This window comes from Sorex fumeus, unplaced genomic scaffold (genome assembly GCF_029834395.1).
Source record: "Sorex fumeus unplaced genomic scaffold, SorFum_2.1 ptg000044l, whole genome shotgun sequence".
Taxonomy (NCBI): Eukaryota; Metazoa; Chordata; class Mammalia; order Eulipotyphla; family Soricidae; genus Sorex; species Sorex fumeus.
In genome coordinates this window covers 45,173,207-45,196,289 of record NW_026606101.1, presented here as the reverse complement: position 1 = coordinate 45,196,289, position 23,083 = coordinate 45,173,207, and the positions used below count along the sequence as shown (strand labels likewise).

Here is a 23,083-nt window from a genome sequence, read left to right as displayed (position 1 = left end):
ATTCATTTGAATGCCTAACAACCCGAATCGGACGATTACACTTGAATAAATGTGGCTCACTACCGGCAGTTTCTGTCTTTGTTGTCTACGCACCAACATCCAGTTATGGTGAAAAAGAAACTGAGAAATTCTACATGGAGCTGGAGAAATTCTATAAAGAAGATCACACCTTCTACAAGATCATTGTCGGTGATTTTAATGCCAAGATAGGACCAAGAAGATCAGTCGATGAACTCCACATCAGAACCCATGGCCTGGAATGGAACGAACAAGGTGACAGACTGTCTGAGTTCATCATGTCAACCAAAACCTTCCATGGTAACTCACAATTCCAAAAGGCTGAATCTAAACGTTGGACATGGGAGTCTCCCGATGGACGGTTCCACAATGAAATAGACCACATCATATTCAATCGGCGGTTTTGCCTAACCGATGTTGCTGTTGTCCCAAAATTCCAAACGGGATCAGACCACCGTCTTCTTCGTGCAAAATTCTACCTCACAGAACGAGGAGAAAAGAATGCAAGGTTTAAGAAGAAGACTCCCAGAACAACCACCAACTGGGAACTCTTTGGCTCTGTTGCAGCAACATGGGAAGATGCCGTCATTGACAACATTGATGAGGAATACGATCGAATGATTCAGCACCTCCATGATTGTGCAAAGAATGCCAAGAGAGAGATAACCACAAAAAACCGTCTTTCTTCGAACACTCTTGAACTTATTCGCCAACGTGGCGTGGCACGTGCCTCAGGCAACCACAAGCAAACGTCCGAACTGGCAAAACAGTGCAGAAAAGCCATCAAGGATGACCTCAAAAACAGGAGAGCAGCAGTACTGGTAGATGCAGCAGAAGCTGGGAAAAACATTCGTAATGCCCGCCTGTCCTTCACCAACTACAAAACCAAGATGACTGCCCTCCGACATCATGATGGATCTATCACATCTTCCAGAAGGGCAATGGAGAAGATTATTCATGAATTCTACTCAGATCTCTTTAATAGCCACATCCACTTGCCCACATACCACATACCACATGATGGATATGTCGTTCCCAATGTTCTCCCTTCCGAAATCCAACATGCCATCTCGTCGGTAAAGAAACAAAAAGCACCTGGCCCAGACAAGATCAGACCTGAACACCTGAAGAACTTACCATCAGTACTCATCAATACATTAGCTCGACTCTTCACACGCTACCTGTCTGAATGCAAGGTTCCATCCCAATGGAAAACCAGCAAGACTGTACTACTATACAAGAAAGGAGACATCCACGACATTGGCAACTATCGCCCAATCTGCCTATTGTCTGTCATCTACAAACTATTCACTCGAGTCATCCTGAATAGGATTAGCAGAACACTAGATGAAGGACAACCATGTGAACAAGCTGGATTCCGAAAAGGATTCAGTACCATCGACCATATCCACACAATAACCAAGCTCATTGAGGTATCTCGGGAGTTCAAGATGCCGCTCTGTCTAACGTTCATTGATTTAAAGAAGGCCTTTGATTCTGTTGAGACGGAAGCGGTCATGGAAGCCCTAGCCAATCAGGGCGTACAAACTCAATACATCAGGATCCTTCGTGAGCTCTATTGCGGATTCACTACCAAGATCTCACCATTCTACAAAGAAGTAATCATCCATATCAAGAGAGGGGTTCGGCAGGGTGATACCATTTCACCAAAACTCTTCAGTGCCACCCTCGAGAACATCATGCGACGACTAGAATGGGAAAACATGGGAGTGAAGATAGATGGTCGGCAACTACACCACCTCCACTTTGCTGATGACATAGTTCTAATAACACCAAACATCAGCCAAGCGGCACAAATGCTTGCGGACTTTGACCGTGAGTGTGGAAAGGTTGGACTACAGCTGAATCTTACGAAGACAATGTTTATGAGAAACAGCCTTGTTCCTGACGCTCCATTCGCTCTCAACGGAACCACCATCTCCGAATGCAACAGTTATATATACTTACGTCGAGAAATCAACATGATGAATGACCTGGCACCTGAGTTACGCAGGAGGAAGAGAGCGGCTTGGAATGCCTTCAAGAGCATTGAAGAAATAACTAAAAGGACAAAGAACCTCCAACTACGAGCACATCTCTTTGATTCCACTATTCTTCCTGCATTAACATATGCCTCAGAGACCTGGACCCTACGAAAACAGGATGAGAACACTATTCGGGTCTCTCAAAGAGGAATCGAAAGAACTATGCTTGGAATATCACGATTCACTCAAATGAGAGATAGAATCCGGAGTTCTGATCTTCGTCAACGCTCAAGAATCAGAGACGCTGTCTCATTTGCCAAGACATCAAAAATCAGATGGGCTGGACATGTAATGAGGTTTACAGACAACCGCTGGACTAGAGCCATTACTGATTGGATTCCACGAGACATCAAAAGATCACGTGGACGCCCACCTATAAGATGGTCAGACTTCTTCGTCAAGACCCTAAATGATCGGTTTGAGGCTCTACATGTTCCTAAAACGAACAGATACCATTGGGCTACGCTAGCACGCAACCGGGATGAATGGAGACGTTACTGGCACCCGCTCGAATAAATCGATGAATAACGGGGATTAAGTGATTAAGTGATTAAGTGATTACAGTTTCAGTTTTATGGTAGCAATTATGCTGATATTTATGGCTTTGGCATATATAGTCATCTCACCTTACCACCACCAGAGTGCCGAAGACCCCAACAATGTCTAAGTATTTCTTAATACTAAGAAATTATTACTAGATATTATTATTACTTAATACTAGAAACCCGTCCACCTAATCTTACTCCATCACCCTCCCTCTAACTGACATTCTCCATTCTGTAATCCAGTGAGATCATCTGCCATTTGGCTTTCTCCTTCTAGTTTATTTTTCTCAGCATGATACCTTCCAGTCCAAGTTGTCATGAGCTTCATAATTTTTTTCTTGTGGCCGCATAGTATTCCACTGTGTATAAACACACACTTATTCTTTCCTCTGATGCTGAACATTTGGGTTGTTTTCATGTCCTGGTTAATGTACTTAGTGCTGTGATGAATGTAGATATCTACAATATCTACATATCTTTCCAAATTAATGTTTTTTGTATTTGGGGATATATACCAACTATTAGAATCTCTGAGTCATATAGAAGCTCTGTTCTTTTTCTGAAGTATTCAGACTATTTTCCATGGAAACTAAACCAGACAGTGAATTAGGAGTCCCTTTTCATCACATTCCTGCAAACACTGGTTATGTCTGTTTTTGAAATATGCCATTCTCACTGGTAAGGGGTAATACTACATTGTCATTTTGACTTTCATTTCCCTGATATTATGTGATCATGAACAACACTCCTTCATATGCTTATCAAGTCACCCAAATGTCCTCTTTGTCGAAGTGCTTAAATATCTCTCCCCAGGGTTTTTGATGGGTTATTAAACATTTTGTTGTTAAGCTTTGTGTTTCGTGTATCTTGGATATTAACCCTTTATCTGATGTATCATTGATAACATTTTTATAAAATACCATATTAACTGTTGTGCATTTTTTAAAAATTCTACCATAATTTCTAAATATTGATTTTTAATATAATTTAGTAGAAAGAGATTTAAATGAAGAAATGTAAGATAACTAGAAAAGGCACATATTTACATCAGATTAAAGCATCAGATACTCAGAAATGCGTATTTGAGCTTTGAAATGATGGGTGATTTTTGTTTTATTCTTAATATTTTTCCTCAATGAAACAAAATACTAACACACATACCTACTAATATTGAGCATTATCTGTGCTTTATTTATGCTACAAGTACATCTGATCCTTTAATCCCCATAATGACTAATGAAGATCACATTAAGAGCTTCATTTCAAAGATACAAGAAAGGAGATCTTGGGGAGTTCGTGCACAATTCAATCAGCCTAATCAGTGGCTGAATAAATAGAACTACTCCCACATTTAAAAAGAAAGAAAGAAAGAAGGAAGGAAGGAAGGAAGGAAGGAAGGAAGGAAGGAAGGAGATCTACAGTTAAGGAACTGCTTAAGGTCAGTGATAGAGCCAAAATTTGTTCCTCATCCCTCTGAGAAACAAGCTGCTCTTGTTAACCACCACACTGCATATTCCAAGTTTTTATGACTCAGAAAGCTATTTTTAAAAAGGAAAATAGATGGCAAACAATACATCATTTCTCATGTAAGCAGATAATTTATTACCTATAGAATATTTCAAAACAACCAAAATCCCAGAATAGCTAAGAAAGTCGTCATGATATAAATCCCCTCAGTTATGTCTAGAATATTTAAAATTTAAATATGTTTCCATTTTCTCTAAAATTGATTAGAAATAGAAAAAAGAAGCAGTGTTAATTGCAGTCATATGCAGTTAAGTGAATTGATTCTGGATTCTGAGACTGGATGGAAATTGAATGTGCTAAAAGTAGTATTCTGTAATTAAATAAAACTGTGCTGAGCTCTTTAATTAGTCAACAGAACTTATTCTAAGTATAACAGTTAGTCCTAGTGTATCTCATTAAAAAGAAACTGGGAACCCCACCTCACTTAAGGTTGGTTGTTCTCCATCATAATCTTACTTAACCTTACTATTAAATCTTACTTAAACTTACTATTCTAACTTAAAACTGGAGGAAAGTGGATGCAACCTTTTATAACCGAGATGATTGTATTATGAAGTCTTCCTTAGCCTTTCATTCAGAAGACTGATAGTAATTTTAAAAAACTAAGGAACCTCATGTGGAGATTACAAAATCTTAGAGACAATGGGAGAGCACTTGAATCCATTAAAATATATTGCTTCACCCACGGGTGGGCTTGAGAAAGTCAGTAGAACTTCAAAACTTTACTTTTAAGTTTGTCTTTATTTGTCTGTATACAAGTTAAAACTGCATCTTGAAAAACTATTCAAGAAATGAATGTCCTAAACTTGTCTTCAAGGTCTTCAGTTGCTGAATATTTGGGTTAGGCTTATTTTTTTAAAGAAAGAAAAAATAATTCATTTTTCTTTGTATTGCTCTTACTTTTTTAAATGGTGGTAAGCAATGTATATTTGTAAAAGTTACTCAGAAAAAAAAAGACAAAAGTGTAAGAAGCTTAATGTTACTCATCACTTTCCTACAAAGACAGAGAGACAGTAATATACTTTTGACATAATAGAATATTTATTCCAAATCCTTTGCATAGCTATTGCTTTTCATATTTGAGATCAATTTTTTGCATAATAGTAAAAAAGGGTTATTGAAAAACAATTTAATTATATTTCTAACAACTTGGGTAGGCAGAAACTATGCCAAATTCTTTTAGCAGCTCAGATGATTTGGATAAAAATAGAAGTAACACAAATTATCAAATATCCTTTGTCACAGACAGGCCTCCACTGAAGGGATAGGATCCATTTTTTTATGATAGGAATGAATAATGTGGGCAAAATATAGGAGGAGGAAACCTACTATTAATTTAATAGTCCAGAATCAGTGACGTTGGACTGGTTTGTTCTCCATGAACATTATAGCCAGAAGAACTAAAACTATACATACCATTCAGAGCAACTTTGCTTTTGTTTTTGTTTTTATTTTTATTAGTGAAACACCATGAGGTACAGTTGTAGACTTAAAAAGTTTTGTGCTTGGGTTTCAATTATACAATGTTCAAGTACCCATCCCTCCACCGGTGCCCATTTTCCACCACCACTGATCCCAGTATACCTACCACCCCCCACCCCACCCCCATCCCACTCTGCCTCTGTGTCAGGGCATTCCCTTTTGTTCAGAGCAACTTTGAAGAAGAGTTTTAACCACAGAAGAACTACCACCCAGGCATGAATGTGGAGTGAGAGGGAATCTAGGAAGATTAAAAGATGATTTATACACCTATAAACCAAGGCGGGGCTGGAGCAATAGGACAGCAGGTAGGGCATTTGCCTTGCACGCAGCTGACCCCCTCTCTGAGAGCCCGGCAAGCTACCGAGAGTATTCGATATGCCAGACACAGTAACAACAAAGTCTCCAATGGAGACGTTACTGGGCCCGCTCGAGCAAATCGACGATCAACGGGAGGGCAGCTGACCCGGGTTCGATTCCTCCGTTACTCTGTCCAACAAGCTGTAGAGAGTATCCCACCCACATGGCAGAGCCTGGCAAGCTCCCTGTGGGGTATTCGATATGCCAAAAACAGTAATAAGTTTCACAATGGAGATGTTCCTAGTGCCCGCTCAAGCAAATGGATGCATGACAGGATTACAGTGCTACAGTGCTATAAACCAAGGAGAAGGGTTTCAAAAGAAACCAATCTTTCCAACATCTTAATCTTAGACTTTCAGTCTTCATAACTGGATGGAAAGAGCTGTTGTTTAAGCAAACACTCCATTCATAGTGCTTTTCTAAGACCAAGAAACAATTATCCCTGAAGACTTGAGTACGATAAATACTTGTTTTCGTAGCCCAGCATGGGAGGAAGAGAATGAATGCAGATTTCTTGTCCACTGTGATAGAAGGGACATCAGTTTGGAAACTGAAAACTCAAAAGCCTTCTTTTAGCTGAATAACTAATTTTTCTGTGTTTAATTGTTGTGAGGGCTACGCCTGGAAGTGATGGGGAGTCAGATCTTCTTATGCAGAGGATTTAACCCAGAAGCAAAGCATGTGCTCGATCATTTGAGCCATAGTGTTTTATGACATTTTATGATATGACTCTAATCCTTGCTCTCCAGAGCATCTGGTGTCTTGAATACTATGCTGTGTTTCAGATAAGTTAGGCATGAAAAAGACTTTTTATAGTTAATCTGAAGACTTTCCCACCCGTAAAACATGACTTGTATGATCTTTTGGACCATAATCTATTTTCAAGTAAAAGATTTTAATAAATATATAGTCACTTAGAATCTGGATTCCCTTCTTAAAAATGTTAGGGACAATAATTAGGATGAAAATAAAAGTCACTGTCTTCCGGTTGTTCATCGATTTGCTCAAGGGGGCCCAGTAACGTCTCCATTGTGACAATTGTTACTGTGTTTCGCATATCGAATACATCACAGGTAGCGTGCCAGGGTTTTGCCCTGAGGGCAAGATACACTCAGTAGTTTGCCGGGCTCTCCGAGAGGGGTGGAGGAATTGAACTCGGGTTGGCCATGTTGGCTGCATGCAAGGCAAACACCCTACCCGCTGTGCTATCGCTCCAACCCGAAAATAGAAGTAACATTTTTTTTAATTTTATTGAATAACCGTGAGATAGTTACAAGCTTTCATGTTTGGGTTACAATCACACAGTGATCAAACACCTATCCCTCCACCAGTGCACATTCCCCACCACCAATCTCCCCAGTATAGCCCCCCTTTCCAATTCTGCCATTGCCTCTATGGGAGGCAGACAATACTCTCTCTCTCTCTACTTTGGGGCATTATGGTTTGCAGTACAGATACTGAGAGGTCATCATGTTTGGTCCTTTATCTACTTTCAACACACATCTACCATTCCGACCAGTTCCTTCAGCCATCATTTTCTTATTGATCCCTTCTCTACTCCATCTGCCTTCTCCCCTCTGCTAATGAGATGGGCTTCCAGCTATGGAGCAATCCTCCTGGCCCTTGTATCTACTGTCCTTGAGTTTCAGCCTCATGTTATGTTATTCTATACTCCACAAATGAGTGTAGTCCTTCTATGTCTGTCCCTCTCTTTCTGGTTCATTTCAAGTAGCATCATACTCTCCATGTCTATCCACTTATAATAAAATTTCATGACTTCATCTCTCCTAACAGCTGCATAGTATTCCATTGTGTAAATGTACCAAAGTTTCTTTAACCAGTCGTCTGTTCTTGGGAACTTGGGTTGTTTCCAGATTTTGGCTATTGTGAACAGTGCTTCAATGAACATATAGGTACAGATGTCATTTCTTCTGTGCTTTTTTGCATCCTCAGTATATATTCCCAGAAGTGGTATAGCAGGGTCATATGGAAGCTCAATTTCTAGTTTTTGAAGGACCATCCATATTGTTTTCCACACAGGCTAGACTAGTAGGCATTCCCACCAACAGTGAAAGAGCATCCCTTTTTCACACACCCACACCAGCACTGGTTGCTTTTGTTCTTTTGAATGTGTGCCATCTCTCACAAGATGATATCTCATTGTTTTGATTTGCATCTCACTGATGACTAGAGATGCGGAGCATTTTTTCATGTGCCTTTTGGCCATTTGTATTTCTCTTTTGAGGAAACTTCTGTTCATTTCTTCTCCCAGTTTTTGGTGGGGTTGGAGGTTTTTTTAGAAGTAACATTTTTAATCATTCTGCCATGGGAAGGTCCTTAAAGAGCTCTTAGTCCAATTCCCACCCAAAGCCACATACTGCATCTTTTTTATCTGAAAGACAAGTTTGCCACAAAGTGCCAAACATGGACTTGGAGGCCATATTGGAGATCCAGGCTTTGTGACCATAACACTGGGGGGGGGGGGGGGGGGGGGTGTTTGTTTGGTGAAACCCATGTCTGGTAGTGCTCAGTAGTAGTCAGTTTCATGCAAAGCAAACACCCTAATTGTTGTACTACTACTTTGGCCCCTGTGATCATACCCGTTTAGCTTCAGTGTTCTCCCTGCACAGCACATCATACAAAGGAGGCTCCAATAATGTTACTTTCCTTGTCTGCAGCCAACTATTTCCCCATATCACTGTCTAACCACTCCCAGGCCATTACTCTCATTTTTTATCACACAAGAACTGTGCTAGGAAAGGCTCTTTCTAAAATGTGTGCCTTATACTCACACTTGGAGCTGTTCAAGTAATGTACTTTTAGCTGAATTGGATATATGGAGACCGGGTCCTTCATACAGTAGTTATTTTTCTATTGGAGAAAGTCACATCTAATTCAATTCAATACTTTGGCCACTAAGTACCCTCCAGAAGCTCTTCAGCCAAGAGTATCATTGGACATGGCAAATCTGAACATTTTATTTCTTCTCAAAGTACATTTTGACTTATCAAGAAATGTGTCTCTCCAGGAATAAGCCAGATAATGTAGAATGATATTAAATCAATATCTCTTCATTTTTCTTGCCTCCTAGTCAGATACAGAGTTTTGGGATAAGATGCAAGCAGAATGGGAAGAAATGGCCCGGAGGAACTGGATCTCTGAGAACCAAGAAGCCCAGACCCAAGTTACCATCTCAGCCAGCGAGAAGGTGAATTCTCTTCTGATATACATGGTTTCTCACCAGTTTCTCAACCTCTTTGAATTATATTTTTGTAAATTAGTTAATAACTATTATGAAAAAAATCAAGAATTAAACAGATTGATGTCATTTGACCTAAGATAAATAGTTAAATAAAAACGATGTGATTATCTAGTTTGTGAAGGCTGAAAAGCAAGAATGGAATATCCTTTATTGTATCACTGTTAGACAATGTGACAGCCACACAGCACAGACTGACACAGAGAGTAAAACAAGAAGTAGTTTCTCAACCTTTGACAACTATGCCTTTGTCAGTCAGGCATGTGAACCCTGTTGATGAGCCTGCAATGGTGTGGTAAGGGGTGGGCAGGTGAATAAACTGGGGACTTAGGACTATGTTTCATACAAAACAAGGGACACAGTGAAAAGATACCGTTCATATAACCAGGTGGAGACTCAAGCATATTTCAAAGCTAGTCCCCCTAATAAGCCCCAGAGATCATCTGAGTGCAGAGAACAACCAGCTAAATTATCCAAGAAGTCCCAATTGCCATAGATTTAAGGTAGAAAGAGTTCTATAATTTTCTTATGAAATATGTGTAGAAAGAGGGGGAGATACTACATATGTATATGCATATATACATTTGTGTTATGGTGGAGGAAGTCTCAGTAACACACGGTTCTGGATACTTTTATAATATTTCATTCGATCCAAAAAATACTGTCTTCACTGCACTAGCTGAGGAGGAAACGATGGTAGTCTCGAATGTGAAGTGATTTGCAATCTACATAGTCATTATGATGTCTTCCTTCCCCCTCCACCCCATTCCCATTATTCTGAGTCCCTCTCTCAGCCAGGCAGTCTCTAAAATCAGAACAGCCATCTCATCAGATGTCTTTCCGACAAAAATATAAAAATTGAGTGAGAGGTGAGGATACTGATGTGGACTGTTGGACTTTGGGCTCTAATCCATGCTCACCGGGGCATGCTTGTGTCCATGTGAGACTTAAGTCTCACACAGAGACTTCTAAGGTGTTTTCTTATTCTAAGCACCAACAGAGAATGAAAATTTCCATCTGATCTATTTTTAAATCTTAGCAGGAGCATCAACCAATTAGCTTATTTGTAGCTATCAAATTAGAAGGGTTTTATGATTGTCTTAACTAGTAAGACTGCAATGAATTATATTCCTCAGCTGTTTCCAAAGGAAGTTTAACTTGGGACAAACTTTCTCCAAAAAGCAATTCAACTACACAGATCAAAGAGTCTCAAAATAGTTCATAGCCTTTCACCAACTGAGTGCCTTTAGAAGTCATTCCTGCTGTGATAATCAGTGCAGACAAAGATTTGAACATAAAGCTTTTAATGTAGCTTTACTTACAAAAAAATATTTAAAGTAATTGGAATATCCAATAAGAAATTAATTGAACAAATGTTAATATATTTGTAGCAATCAAGACTAAGCTTATATGTGACTGCATATATATAGAATAAGCTTATTTTGTACTCATAGAAAAATTCTAGATATTTATAGAATCTGCATTATTTAAATTTTTATAAGGAAGATCTGCAACTTTAAAACATGCATCCTCAATTCAGTTACATAGTCCTCAGTGGAGCAAAAACTGGTTTGAAGAGTTTCAGGGTAAAAAAAATCTCTTAGTTCAATGGTTTGTAGCCTCCACAGGCCAAAGTACACAGGGAGATTTAATTATATGGTACTAATATTCCCGAGAATTGGATTGTAGTACTTAGCAAAAAATGTGTTCCAAAAGTCCGTATTTCTAAAATCATTGGGGTGAAGGGCAGAAGGAAAACCAATAAGAGAAACATCAAAAGGAAAACAAACTAATCTATTACAGCACTCCTATTTGGGCTTCAGCATGACTGATAACCTTTGGCTTCCTTTTATATCATCCCATAACAAAGGAGTGTCTTAAATGTGTATAATGAAAATGGGCTGCGTTGATAAGAAAAAAGCAGTACTTTAAAGTTAACTTGTATTGGGGCTGGAAAGATAACACAGTGGGTAGGACATTTGCCTTGCACACAACTGACCCGGGTTCGATTCCCAGCATCCCATATGGTCCCCTGAGCACTGCCAGGAGTAACTCCTGAGTGCAGAGCCAGGAGGTAACCCCTGTGCATCACCGATCACCGGGTGTGACCCAAAAAGCAAAAATAAATAAATAACGTTAACTTGTATTAATAAATTAAAATTTCAAAAGAGCTAACTGAATGAAATCGCGCAGGACTAGATGGTGATCGGCCGTTCTGTGTTTTGCAGGGCTACTACTTTCACACTGAAAATCCCTTCAAGGACTGGCCGGGGGCGTTTGAAGAAGGCTTGAAGCGGCTGAAGGAAGGGGACCTACCAGTTACCATCCTGTTCATGGAAGCAGCGATTCTGCAGGACCCTGGGGATGCAGAGGTATCGCTTCCTTTACCCCATCTCAGAAAGGGGCTGTTGAGCTTACTGGAAGTCAGAGGATGGCACTGAACTCCACATGGTGACATTTCATCAAGTAGAGGCCCAAAGGAGTGGCCCTGGCTTACGTGTGATATATCTTAGTCATATGTGTTTGCAAGTTACAATTAGGTACTTGGTTTCTAACCAAATCTGCAGCCTCCTGTAGGACCCCAAAAGAAAGGATCAGGAAAAAATAAAATTATCAACTAGAAAACTCAGTAAGTTTTTAGGGAATTATCATTTCATCCGGGTCTAGAGGCCACCCCCACTTAAACCCTGAATTGTTCATTCTGCATGTATAGAGCCCTTTCTAGCTCCCTAGAATTCTGCCAAACCCTGACTTCAGATGTTGAACAATGTCGGGGGATATGGAACAGTTGAAAAGACATGTTTATGGTCTATCTGGAAATGGTAGTCAATAAATCACTGCAGTAATAAATGCAGGGTCAGGCCCTGCGCCATGTTCCGGGAGCAGAGAGCGAGCCTCCTGACCCACGGCCCTTACCAGCAAAGCCCAAGCTGGTTTTGGAAGGAGAGAAGGTCCCTTTAGGACAGCATAAGAGTCTGGTTTTAAAAGGTAATAATTTTTAAGTGGGCAGAGGGTCACGAAGACTGGCATGGGAGGTGGGGAGAATGGCCAGGTGGTAAAAAAAAAAAAGGAGAGTCTTGAAAGGAAGCCTAGGAGAGTCTTCTGGAAGAGTCCTGGAAGCCTAGGAGAAATGCAGGAGACTCTTCTCAGAGAAATGAGTTTTGCATGTTAGAGGGGGAAAAACACTTTTCTGGGCATGAAGAGCCATTTCAGTGGCACCTGGAGAAGTGCCAAAGAAATAAGCGAAGGCTGGAAATAAAGATAGTGGCAGATATAAAATATCTTTTTTCCATTTCTAAGTAATTATCAGGAAATAGGGATATTTCCAGAGGAAGGAACATAATATTTAAGGGCAAGTGAGTCGTTCTCGTGCTGAGAAGGCAATCTGATAGTGATCAGACCTCTAGGCTTTGCTGTCCCAATTGTCTATCCCAAATCCTGATTCTGCTGCAAGCTAGCTGCAAGTCACATGTTCTTTTTTTTTTTTTGGTGTGGGGGGGTCATACCCAGCGATGCACAGGCATTCCTCCTGAATCTGCACTCAGGAATTACTCCTGGCAGTGCTCAGGGGACCATAGGAAATGCTGGGGATCGAACCTGGGTTGGTCGTGTGCAAGGCAAACTCCCTACCCACTGTGCTATCACTCCAACCCCCTCAAGCCAAATGTTCTGGACAAGCCAGTTAAACCCTGTAAGCATCCATGTCTCATTTTATGGAAATCACAATCATAGTAACTCTGTCCTGGGGTGCTGCAGGGATTAAACCCATTCTTGCCAATAAAGTGCTCACGTTATTTTCAGCCTTCACTATTACTATTGGTTGTCCTTCATTCATAGAGAAAAAAGCGTGTGAATAGATCTAAATCTCCAGGTATCTTGATTAACAACAACCGAAAGTTTCAGTGAAATGAGAATGAAGTGAGAGCTGGTGTAATGACACAAAATATTGGAACTTTTAAAGCAACACCTGATTCATTGTGGGAGGAGTTGTACTAATATAAAACTGAAGGCCACCATGCAATAATTAGGAATGTCACCTTACCTAGGGTTCTTTGGGGGTATATTCACAAGAGCTCTGGCAGATCAAAAACATATATAGAAAAATTTGGGTGGGGGGAGAACAAACCTGGCTGTGCTTATGGCTTATTCCTGGCTTTGTGCTCAGGAATTACTCCTTAGGGGAACAAATGAGATGCCAGGGATTAAAGCTGGGCCTGCAGTATGGAAGGCAAGCACATTATCTTACCATCTATCCAGCCCCTAAAAACTCATACATTTTTACCCTAGGTAAAACATAAGAAAATCAGGGCTCCAGAATGGGAGACTAACACCCAAAAGTAGTAGAGCTAAGTACCAGGAGGTTTGCTCCACAGGTTGGAAACCAGTGTCACACTCTAGGGGAAAAGGCATCTCAGATAGAGAAGGAAACACCACGTAAAGGGTGCTGGGAGGACCCATTTGGGTTGAAAGATGCGTGCCAAAAGTAGACTATAGACCAAACATGATGGCCACATAATACCTCTATTGCAAACCACAACACCCAAAAGGAGAGAGAACAAAAGGGAATGCCCTGCCACAGAAGCAGGGTGGGGTGGTGGGGGATGGGGTGGGGGTGGTGGGAGGGATACTGAGACGATTGGTGGAGGTGGAGGGATGCGTAAACAATCATTGTATGCCTGGAATGCAAACACAAAATTTCGTTAAGTTTGTAACTGTATTTCACGGTGATTCACTAATAAAAAATTAAAAATTTGAAAAAAAATCAGGGCTCTTGGTAACTAAGGCAACTCAGAAAGGCCCAGAGGCATTCATAATCTAAGGAGATTCCAGGGACCCTAATGGGCATCTGTAGAAAGTATAAAATGACCTGACCATGCCCAAACCCTTGGAAGAAGCCCCCAGGATAAGACTGTTTTGTCATCCTTTATTAAGACTTCTAGAGTGCAGGGATGATAAACTCAGAATAAAAGGTACTCTGTATGCATTTGTGAGACTTTCAAAATCACTGACAGTGTTGGGAAAAGAGTTGAGAGGAGTGGAAATGAATGCCTTGCATATGGAATACCCCGAGTTCAATCCTTATCATCATATTCCCGTTTGCAATTTTTACTTCTAAAAATAAATAGAAATTTTATATAAAAAAATTTTAAATCTAACTACTGCTGTTTATAAAATCTAATTTCATCTTATGCTTCTCGAGCTTTCTTATTGTAAACTTTAGATTCTTAAATTCCATTTCTGGGCTATTTTCTACTCTCTTCCTCCAAATCTATAATTTTTTCTTTCTGTACTTTTAAGATATAAAATATCATAAAATCTCAGGAACTGGGTTTCCATAACCCTGGGTCACAGGACAAAAAAAAAATACTAAAGCATTTGAAAATAATGGTAGAGAATTTTGCAGTAGCCTTCACTGAGAGTCTGAGTGAGGAGATGCAAGTGATGTATTTCCTTTTTACGAGATTCTCTAGAACAGTTGGCCCTGCACACAGGAGGCTGTCACAGGTAAACAAACCGATGAAAGCACAGCAGTCATTCAGCTTCCTCCTGCAATATTGACCTCCCTTGTTTTATTTACAGGCTTGGCAGTTCCTTGGGATAACCCAGGCAGAGAATGAAAATGAACAAGCTGCTATTGTCGCCCTCCAGAGGTAGATGAAACTAAGTGCATCCTGGTTAAAAGTGCTTCATGCTCATCTTCTGACCCCGATTTAAGCACATTGTCAGGAATTTTTCCAGAATAAGTGCTGAAATGTCACATATTATGTACATTCAGCACTATGCTGACAAAACAGAATTTGTGAACAAACAATGTTCTTAAATTGCAGTGTTTTACCATCTATAAATCAGTTGATTTTCATTGTCATCCACAAGAGTCAATGTCAAAAGACTCATTGAATAAAACAGACTCATTGAAGAATTGGGTTTTTGTGCGTTCAGGTCCTTTGCTGAATTTGAAAGTTTCCTTAAGGCGAAACACATTCAAAATAATCTCAAGTAATCTTCGTTCCTTTTTTGCTGTGGAGAATCTCCTGAGCTAGTTTCAGTTAACTGAAGGCATCAGAGACCCTCTCTACCTATCTAAATTTTTTTTGGCAATGGTAATATCACACCTTTCTTGATTATAGGCCCTACTTTAGCCCTGGAAAAATATCCCCTGCCAAATATATTTCTGTTTCCTGAATTTTCTTGTTAATTAATAACCTACCTTTCAAACCTACACGCACATAAACAGGCTCATGATCACACTCTTCCTAAAACACTGACATCAGTACCTCTAGGACTCGCTACTTGAGTCTGATTCAGAGAGTAGCAGCATAGGGTCTGCCCCAGACCAACTGTTTCAGAATCCGAGTCTGTATTTGACCAGATCCTCAGGTAATTTGTATGCACATCAAAGCTGAAAATGCCTTTATTGGGCCCAGGAAATGGCTCACAAGCTCTGCATGTGGGATCCCCACTTTGAGTGCCCAGTACCAATGATCCACTGAGTCCTGACCAGAAATATCCCTGAGCATGTCTAGGTGTTGTCCAAAAACAAAATTTAAAAAACAAAAACACCAATCAAGCAAGAAGACCAGTCACTAAGCTGATTCCATTTATCACTCATTTGAATGGGTCTTAACTTTCTCTAAAATATTTTTGTCCCAGTTTCCATGTGGATAAACAGAGGCATTTCCAGAGACTTAACATAAGCCAATTTAGCAATGCTTTGGCACTATTTAATTAATAAAGACCTCAAAGTTTCTAAAGACTCTAAAAAAAAAAACCCTTAATATTGCCTGCTTTTGTTGTTGTTGTTCACCTTCTTTCAGATGCCTAGAATTGCAGCCCAACAACTTGAAAGCGTTGATGGCCTTGGCTGTGAGTTATACCAACACCGGCCATCAGCAGGATGCCTGTGACGCACTGAAGAACTGGATTAAGCAAAATCCAAAATACAAATATCTTGTGAAGAGCAAGAAAGGATCTCCTGGGCTCACCCGGCGGATGTCTAAGTCTCCAGTTGACAGGTATCTTTCTTGTTGAATGACCGTGGCAGTCAGAACCCATCCACTGATTAATCACCTCAGAATGACTGAACCTTAGGCCCCACCAATGCCCATTCCTGCATGTTTTATACGACAGGTAGAAAAGCAGCTAGAAGAACAAGTTAAAGAACTGTCACTGTCACTGTCCTCCCATTGTTCATCGATTTGCTCGAGCGGGCCCAGTAACATCTCCATTGTAACACGTGTTACTGTGTTTGGTATATCGAATACATCACGGGGAGCTTGCCAGGCTTTGCCATGAGGGTGAGATACTCTCGGTAGCTTGCCGGGCTCTCCGAGAGGGGCGCAGGAATCGAACTCGGGTCGGCTATGTTGGCCGCTTGCAAGGCAAACGCTCTACCCGCTGTGCTATCACTCCAGCCCAAGTTAAAGAACAACACTGATAAAATATAGATGCTTGGACAGAGCAACCTGGATCTCTGTGGGCACTCACAGACAGTGATCAGTGAACCATATTTTATTGTTTGGGGGGTTTTTGTTTTTTTTCTTTTTGGGTCACACCTGGTGATGAACAGGGGTTACTCCTGGCTCTGCACTCAGGAATCACCCCTGGCGGTGCTCAGGGGACCATATCGGATGCTGGGAATCAAACCCGGGTTGGCCCCATGCAAGGCTGTTCTATTGCTCCAGCCCCAGTGAACCATATTTTAAAGCCAAAAGTTGTGGACATATATAATTGACCTAAGATAAATAGTAGTAAGCTTTTGATACATCATGTTTCATAAGACCTGCAATTTAAGTGGTAAAAATGGAAGACTTTTCTGGGGATTTTGTTTGCTTCACAGTAAATCATGATACAAAATTCTTTCTCAAGTGGGTCTTGACAAACTTCACCCTGGGCATTGGCACTCATCAGATCTATAGAACTCCCCCCTTTGAAGACCTTACCTAGCAGTCTGTCTGTATGTGTCAAAATATTTCATGAGAACCAGCATGGATTCTTTTAAATATGATATTAACAGTGCTCTGGTTAAGCTAAGATAGTCTAAGCAATATTTTGCCTGCCTGTAATGTTTTCTTGGAATAGAGAACATAATAAGAAATCCAGTATGTTCAAACTACTTGGATTATAAGTCAAATTTGTTCCCTCGTAGCTCTGTTCTGGAAGGAGTGAAGGAATTATATCTGGAAGCTGCCCACCAAAATGGAGACATGATCGACCCAGACCTACAAACAGGGCTGGGGGTCCTGTTTCACCTGAGTGGAGAATTTAATAGAGCAATAGACGCATTTAACGCTGCCTTAACTGTTCGGCCAGAGGTAAGTGCACAGCAAGAAAACTTAAGACTCTATGTTGAAACCAAATTTCACTAGCTATACTGTCTACATTTCAGCCCTGCATCCATGGCTGAAAGTGATTGGCACAGACTACATAGTGCTGTTCACATCTAAGTATCTAAAATAGAAGCACGAACACCTGACAGCATTCAACAAAGCAAACTGCTCTTTGATCAATGACAGTCACTGCACAGAGTAACTCAGAAACATTTCTGCGTCATCCTCCACATCACGGTTCCTGTCTTGGGGTGAACTTTTAGCCACCCTCTTCCTTATACAGGGCTTATGGGGATCCTGTGTTTTTGAAACTTGTTCTGGTGTCTAGTGATCTCATTGTGTCCTCAGGACTACTCCTTATGGAACCGTCTGGGGGCCACCTTGGCGAACGGGGACCGCAGCGAGGAGGCGGTGGAAGCCTACACGCGTGCACTGGAGATCCAGCCTGGCTTCATCCGCTCCAGATACAACCTGGGGATAAGCTGCATCAACCTGGGCGCCTATAGGTGAGCCTGGCCGGGGTGCAGATGGAGAACCAAGAGCCACACTCAAGGGTTGACTATGAATCACTTGAAAGCTTGTTTCCCAAGTTAAAAAATGTCTCCTTTTCTGGGAACAGTCCTCCCCCTCCTCTTTAGGACCCTCAGACCCAGAGACCAACCAGAGTGGGAAGTTTCCTTCAGTGTTTTTCTCAATCTTGAGAGAAGTTATCTTCTGGGCAACTTGTGAAGTGAAGATAACAAGACTGTTTCCTCAGAGATATACTATAGTTGACTAGATTGGGAACAAGTATCTGTTTATTTAACATCCCCATGGGCAACTCTGAGATACATGAGGAGCCCAGCACTTCGTTTTTTCCATTAAGAAAAAAGAGCACTTGAAGGGTGGAGTTGAAGACCTAGATGAATGCCTTACGAAGGTCACAAAGCCAGTTCTTGTCAAAACATAGCCAAGAATCCCTTTGGGGGCACATATGCTGCCCAAGCCCCTGTGCTGCTGAGCACATGTGGCACCTGAGCACATGCGTCACCCGCATCTCCCCTCTTGAGATGTGTACTTTCATGCTTTCATATCTAATGCAGGGGTGTGTGTAGGGCTTCTCTCCACCTTTGGAGAAGCCCGGGTTCTCTTTGGAGCATGTCACTATCTCTCACTTCCTCTCCCTCTTTCCCCTTCATAAAAGCCTCCCATTCCCTAAGACTAATTTGCCAATGAAATTAAGTTTATTTTCAAAGAAAATTATATTTGCATTCAACTTACTCTCCTGTGAAATGTCTTTCCTGACTCCTCCTTGTTTTGGAGGTGTTGCTTCTCTTTACTACCTTAGCAGGAGCCATGGATGACTTGTTTAATAACAGGTATTGATTTTATGATTGGAAATGAGAGAGATACATTATTAATTTTAAACTTCATCCAAATAATGTAAACCCTTTCTCATTTCCAGAAAGATCCAGGATCTTCAGATTAAATGCATTTACATTCAGTTCACAGCTCTGATGTTTACTGCTTTGTGATTCTGAAGATAACGTTGAGTCACATGTTCTTTACTACTTAAAAAATAAAACAGAGCTAATAATATCTATCCAGCAGGATGGTTGTGGGTTAAATGTAATTGCCTAGCACGAAGAAGATGCTCAATATTTAGTAGACGTTTATGATTATGACCGTCATTGCCACCATCATTAGTACCATTATTATTTAGATAAGTCATTAAAATTCTGCATACAAGATTGCATTTTGTTGACATCTGAAGAATTGTGTTTCTGAGCTGCATTTGGCCATTATGCCTAAATCAAATATTGAGGGTTTAGAAACTAGTGCTGCGTTTAGAAAATAATGCTGCATTTATACTAAAAGGATCATTAATGAACATGAGTCATTAGTTTTGAGCGGGAACATTAGGTGACAGTGTTTCTTATATGTGGATCTTTCTCAGGTCAAAGTAGTGTTGCATGAATCTAAGCACTGCTTGTGGAGTCCATGCACTACGCCTCTCAGAGCCTTTTGTTTTTCATTGCAGATTGTGCCAGAATTAATTCTGTGACACTTCCCTCCACATCCACTGATGAGATCTAACAATATCCATTTTCCTGTATTCATACAGTTTTCCTAACCTGATTTATTTCCATTGTTTTTCATTTCCAGTTATGTCACATGTATATGAATTTTGTGAAACATGTTAAGCCCCCGTTTTAGGAACTAGAAAGAAGTATATGAATATGCATGTACAATTATACATGCTCAATTTTAAGAAGGATTTTATAAAGCTTCTGGATAATTTTTATTGTAACTTTGTACTGAAGGAAACAGTATTTGGAGGCACATAAAATACTTTCTTAAATAGAAATGACATAAGGATTGGGGGTCAGGGGTTGTGACCATTTTTGTGGTGGTGGGTGTAATAACTTTGTACAGAAATGCCATGTATTTTAACACTATTGTAACCCTCTTACCTAAACTAAACTATTTTTTGAATACTTTTGTGGGGCCAGATTGATTGTATAGGAGTTAGGTGCCTGCCTTACATGCATCTAATCCCAGTTTGATCCCTCGAACCGTATATGATACCTCAAATACTATCAGGAGTAAGCCCTGAGAACAGAGCCAAGCTTTAAAATTGTAGATGAATGTTACTCAGATGTCTCTGCATTCATAACTGCTGTGCTATTAGAAAAAGTCAGGCTACTTGTTTGACTAGGGCCAGATGCTAGACATTAGTTATCAAAACCATATTTGCAAATGAATTTTCTTCAAATCACTCCTCCAATAGGGGAGAAAGAAGATGTATTAGTGAGTGACAGTGGTTTTCTATTACTTCTCCCATGTGACATTTCTAAGTAAATTTTGCTTTACTCTTTCTGATTTTAGTTAACAATACGGTATCACTGTGTCACTGTCATCCTTTTGGTCATCGATTGCCTCCAGCAGGCCCCAGTAACGTCTCCTTCGTCCTAGCCCTGAGATTTTAAAAAGTGTCACTTTCGAGGCTCTTTCAGGGTCAGGAGAATGAGACCCATCATTGTTACTGGTGTTTGGCATATTAACAATACATTAAATAATAATTTTTCATAATAGTTATGAGATTATCATAAAGTCTTAATGTAATGATCCAAAACAGCACAGTTGATTAAGGACTTTAGACTAACATAACTTAATCCAGTATTGTTTTATCTTTTAAGTTTGCTAATTCAGATATTTGTTACATTTTCAGTAGCTTTTTGTTTGAATAAGGATCTAAACAAAGTCTACATGCTACAATGAACTGATAGAGCTTTTATGTTTCCATTATCCTTTGAAAAGCATTTCCTTTTCTTATTATTTATTTATGACATAGCACTGTAGCACTGTCCTCCCGTTGTTCATCCATTTGCTCAAGCAGGCACCAGTAACGTCTCCATTGCGAGATTTGTTGTACTGTTTTTGGCATATCGAATACGCCATGGGCAGCTTGCCAGGCTTTGCCGTGCAGGCGGAATACTCTCGGTAGCTTCCCGGGCTCTCCGAGAGGGGTGAAGGAATTGAACCCGGGTTGGCCGCGTGCAAGGCAAATGCTCTACCCACTATGCTATTGCTCTGGCCCATTTATGACATATAGTTGATGTTATTTGTACTAACTTCTAGTGTTGACTGATTGTGTTTTTCTAGTTACAATGATCATAATCCTTCATCCCTGTACTTCCTGATTAACTGGTAGTCACAGGATTTGGGGGGGGTGAGGGTTGGTTTTGGTTTGAGGGCTCAGGGTCTCCTACAGGCTGTGTGCTCAGGGATCATTTCTGGAAGTGCTCAAAGCATCATATGCAGTGCCAGGATCCAACCCAGGTGGGATGCATGCAAGACAAGTGCCTTAATCCCTGTGTGCTATCTCTCCAGCCCCAAGAATCTTAATTAAATTCAGTGACAGCTTTCAAAAGGCAAGAATGAATATTTCCTGGGTAGTTTTGTGTTCTTTCTCTTGCATTATGTCATGAGAGACAGTGGGTACATGTGTTGATGTTAATATTGGTAGAGAGAACATTTTTGGAAAACTTCTGTAATGACGTTTTCACCAATCTTCTCTCTAAATATTAGTTGTGTTCTATTTCCTGAAAAAATTTTCCTCGTTAGCTATACAGTCCTTGAATAATGTCATTTGGCTCGTCATCATTTCCTTCTAATGACAAAAATGAAATATAAAGTATAAATAGTCAGTTCCCAGCAAGGGCCACTGTCAGTGGAGTGTGTAAGTTTGAAGTTCTCCCTGCATCAGTGTAAGTCCTCTCTGGGCACTCAACTTTCCTCCTATATCCTAAAACTATTAATGTGAAGATCACTGGAATCTCAGTTACCATTGTCTGAGCACCCCTGTGTGTGTGAGTGTGTTTGTGTAAAATGCTTGATGGATAGATATCCCTGACCATAAACTTTAATGGAGGTGTAAAATTGAATGAGTGAATGCGAGTGACTTAGTAAATATGATTACTTAAAACTGAATGTGTTGGGAGATTTATCTGTACACTTCTACCTATCTCTTGTCTACACCCTTCTTAGTTGCAGTATCAATATTTGTTGGTTTATGTTTTTCTTATTATTTGGCCAGTTTATCATTTTATAGCCTTTTATTGCATACACAGGTGAAAGCATCTAATTTCTGTCTTTTTTCTTTTGACTTTGTTTCACATAATTCCCTCATGTTCCTATCATTTTGCTGTGAATAGCAGCCATGTATCTTTTTAATAGCTGAATAATATTCCATTGTTTAAATCTGACCCCTCTTCACCTGATTATCAACAGATACCTGAGTTGCTTTTCTACTTTAGCTATTATAGATAAGGCCTTAACAAGAATTGGGTGAATGTAATGTTGTGTTAGTAAGTAAAGGCCCTCCCGTTGATCATTGATTTGCTCGAGCGGGCCCAGTAACGTCTCCATTGGAGACTTTGTTGTTACTGTGTCTGGCATATCGAATACTCTCGGTAGCTTGCCGGGCTCTACGAGAGGGGCGGAGGAAATGTTGTGTTAATATTTTCAAAATCTTCACATGGAAACCCAAAAGTGGGATTGCTAGTCAGATAGCAGGTAGCTCTTTAGCTTCTTCAGAGAGTTCCATGAAGTTTTCCAAACCGTGCCAATTTACACTCCCTCACAAGTGCAGAAGTGGGGTGAATAGTACAGTGAGTAAACCACTTATTTTGCATGCATCTGTGATGCCACAATCCTATATCAAATTTCCAGACTACATATGGTCTTCCAAGCCATCAAATCACCTTCAGTGGTGACTCCTGAGAACAGAGCCAGGAACAGTCCCTGAGCACCACCAGGTGTGGCCCAAACCCTGATCAGCAAAGGAAAAGAGAAAAAGAGAACAGATAATTCCTTTCCCTCCACACCTTCTCCAACCCTTGTTGTTACTGCTGCTTTGAATATAAACGTCTCTCACCTGTGTGAGGTGGTATCTCACTGTGATCTTACTGATCATCACTAACAATGAGCTTTTTCCCCCAGAAATTTGTGACCTTTTTAAATGTCTTTTTTCTCTGTCTT

The 23,083-nt window shown here is 40.4% G+C and overlaps 1 protein-coding gene across 7 annotated transcripts in view; it reads left to right on the top strand.

The window, feature by feature from the left end:
- Window positions 1–23,083, top strand: part of PEX5L (peroxisomal biogenesis factor 5 like) — a 260,007-nt gene that overhangs the window by 236,024 nt on the left and 900 nt on the right. For all 7 annotated transcript variants that reach the window (XM_056121784.1, XM_056121782.1, XM_056121783.1 and 4 more), the window contains 6 exons: window positions 9,066–9,182; window positions 11,462–11,605; window positions 14,814–14,884; window positions 16,049–16,246; window positions 17,380–17,545; window positions 17,909–18,066. In XM_056121784.1, coding sequence (XP_055977759.1) covers window positions 9,066–9,182; window positions 11,462–11,605; window positions 14,814–14,884; window positions 16,049–16,246; window positions 17,380–17,545; window positions 17,909–18,066 — 854 coding nt within the window. The remainder of the gene's footprint in view (window positions 1–9,065; window positions 9,183–11,461; window positions 11,606–14,813; window positions 14,885–16,048; window positions 16,247–17,379; window positions 17,546–17,908; window positions 18,067–23,083) is intronic.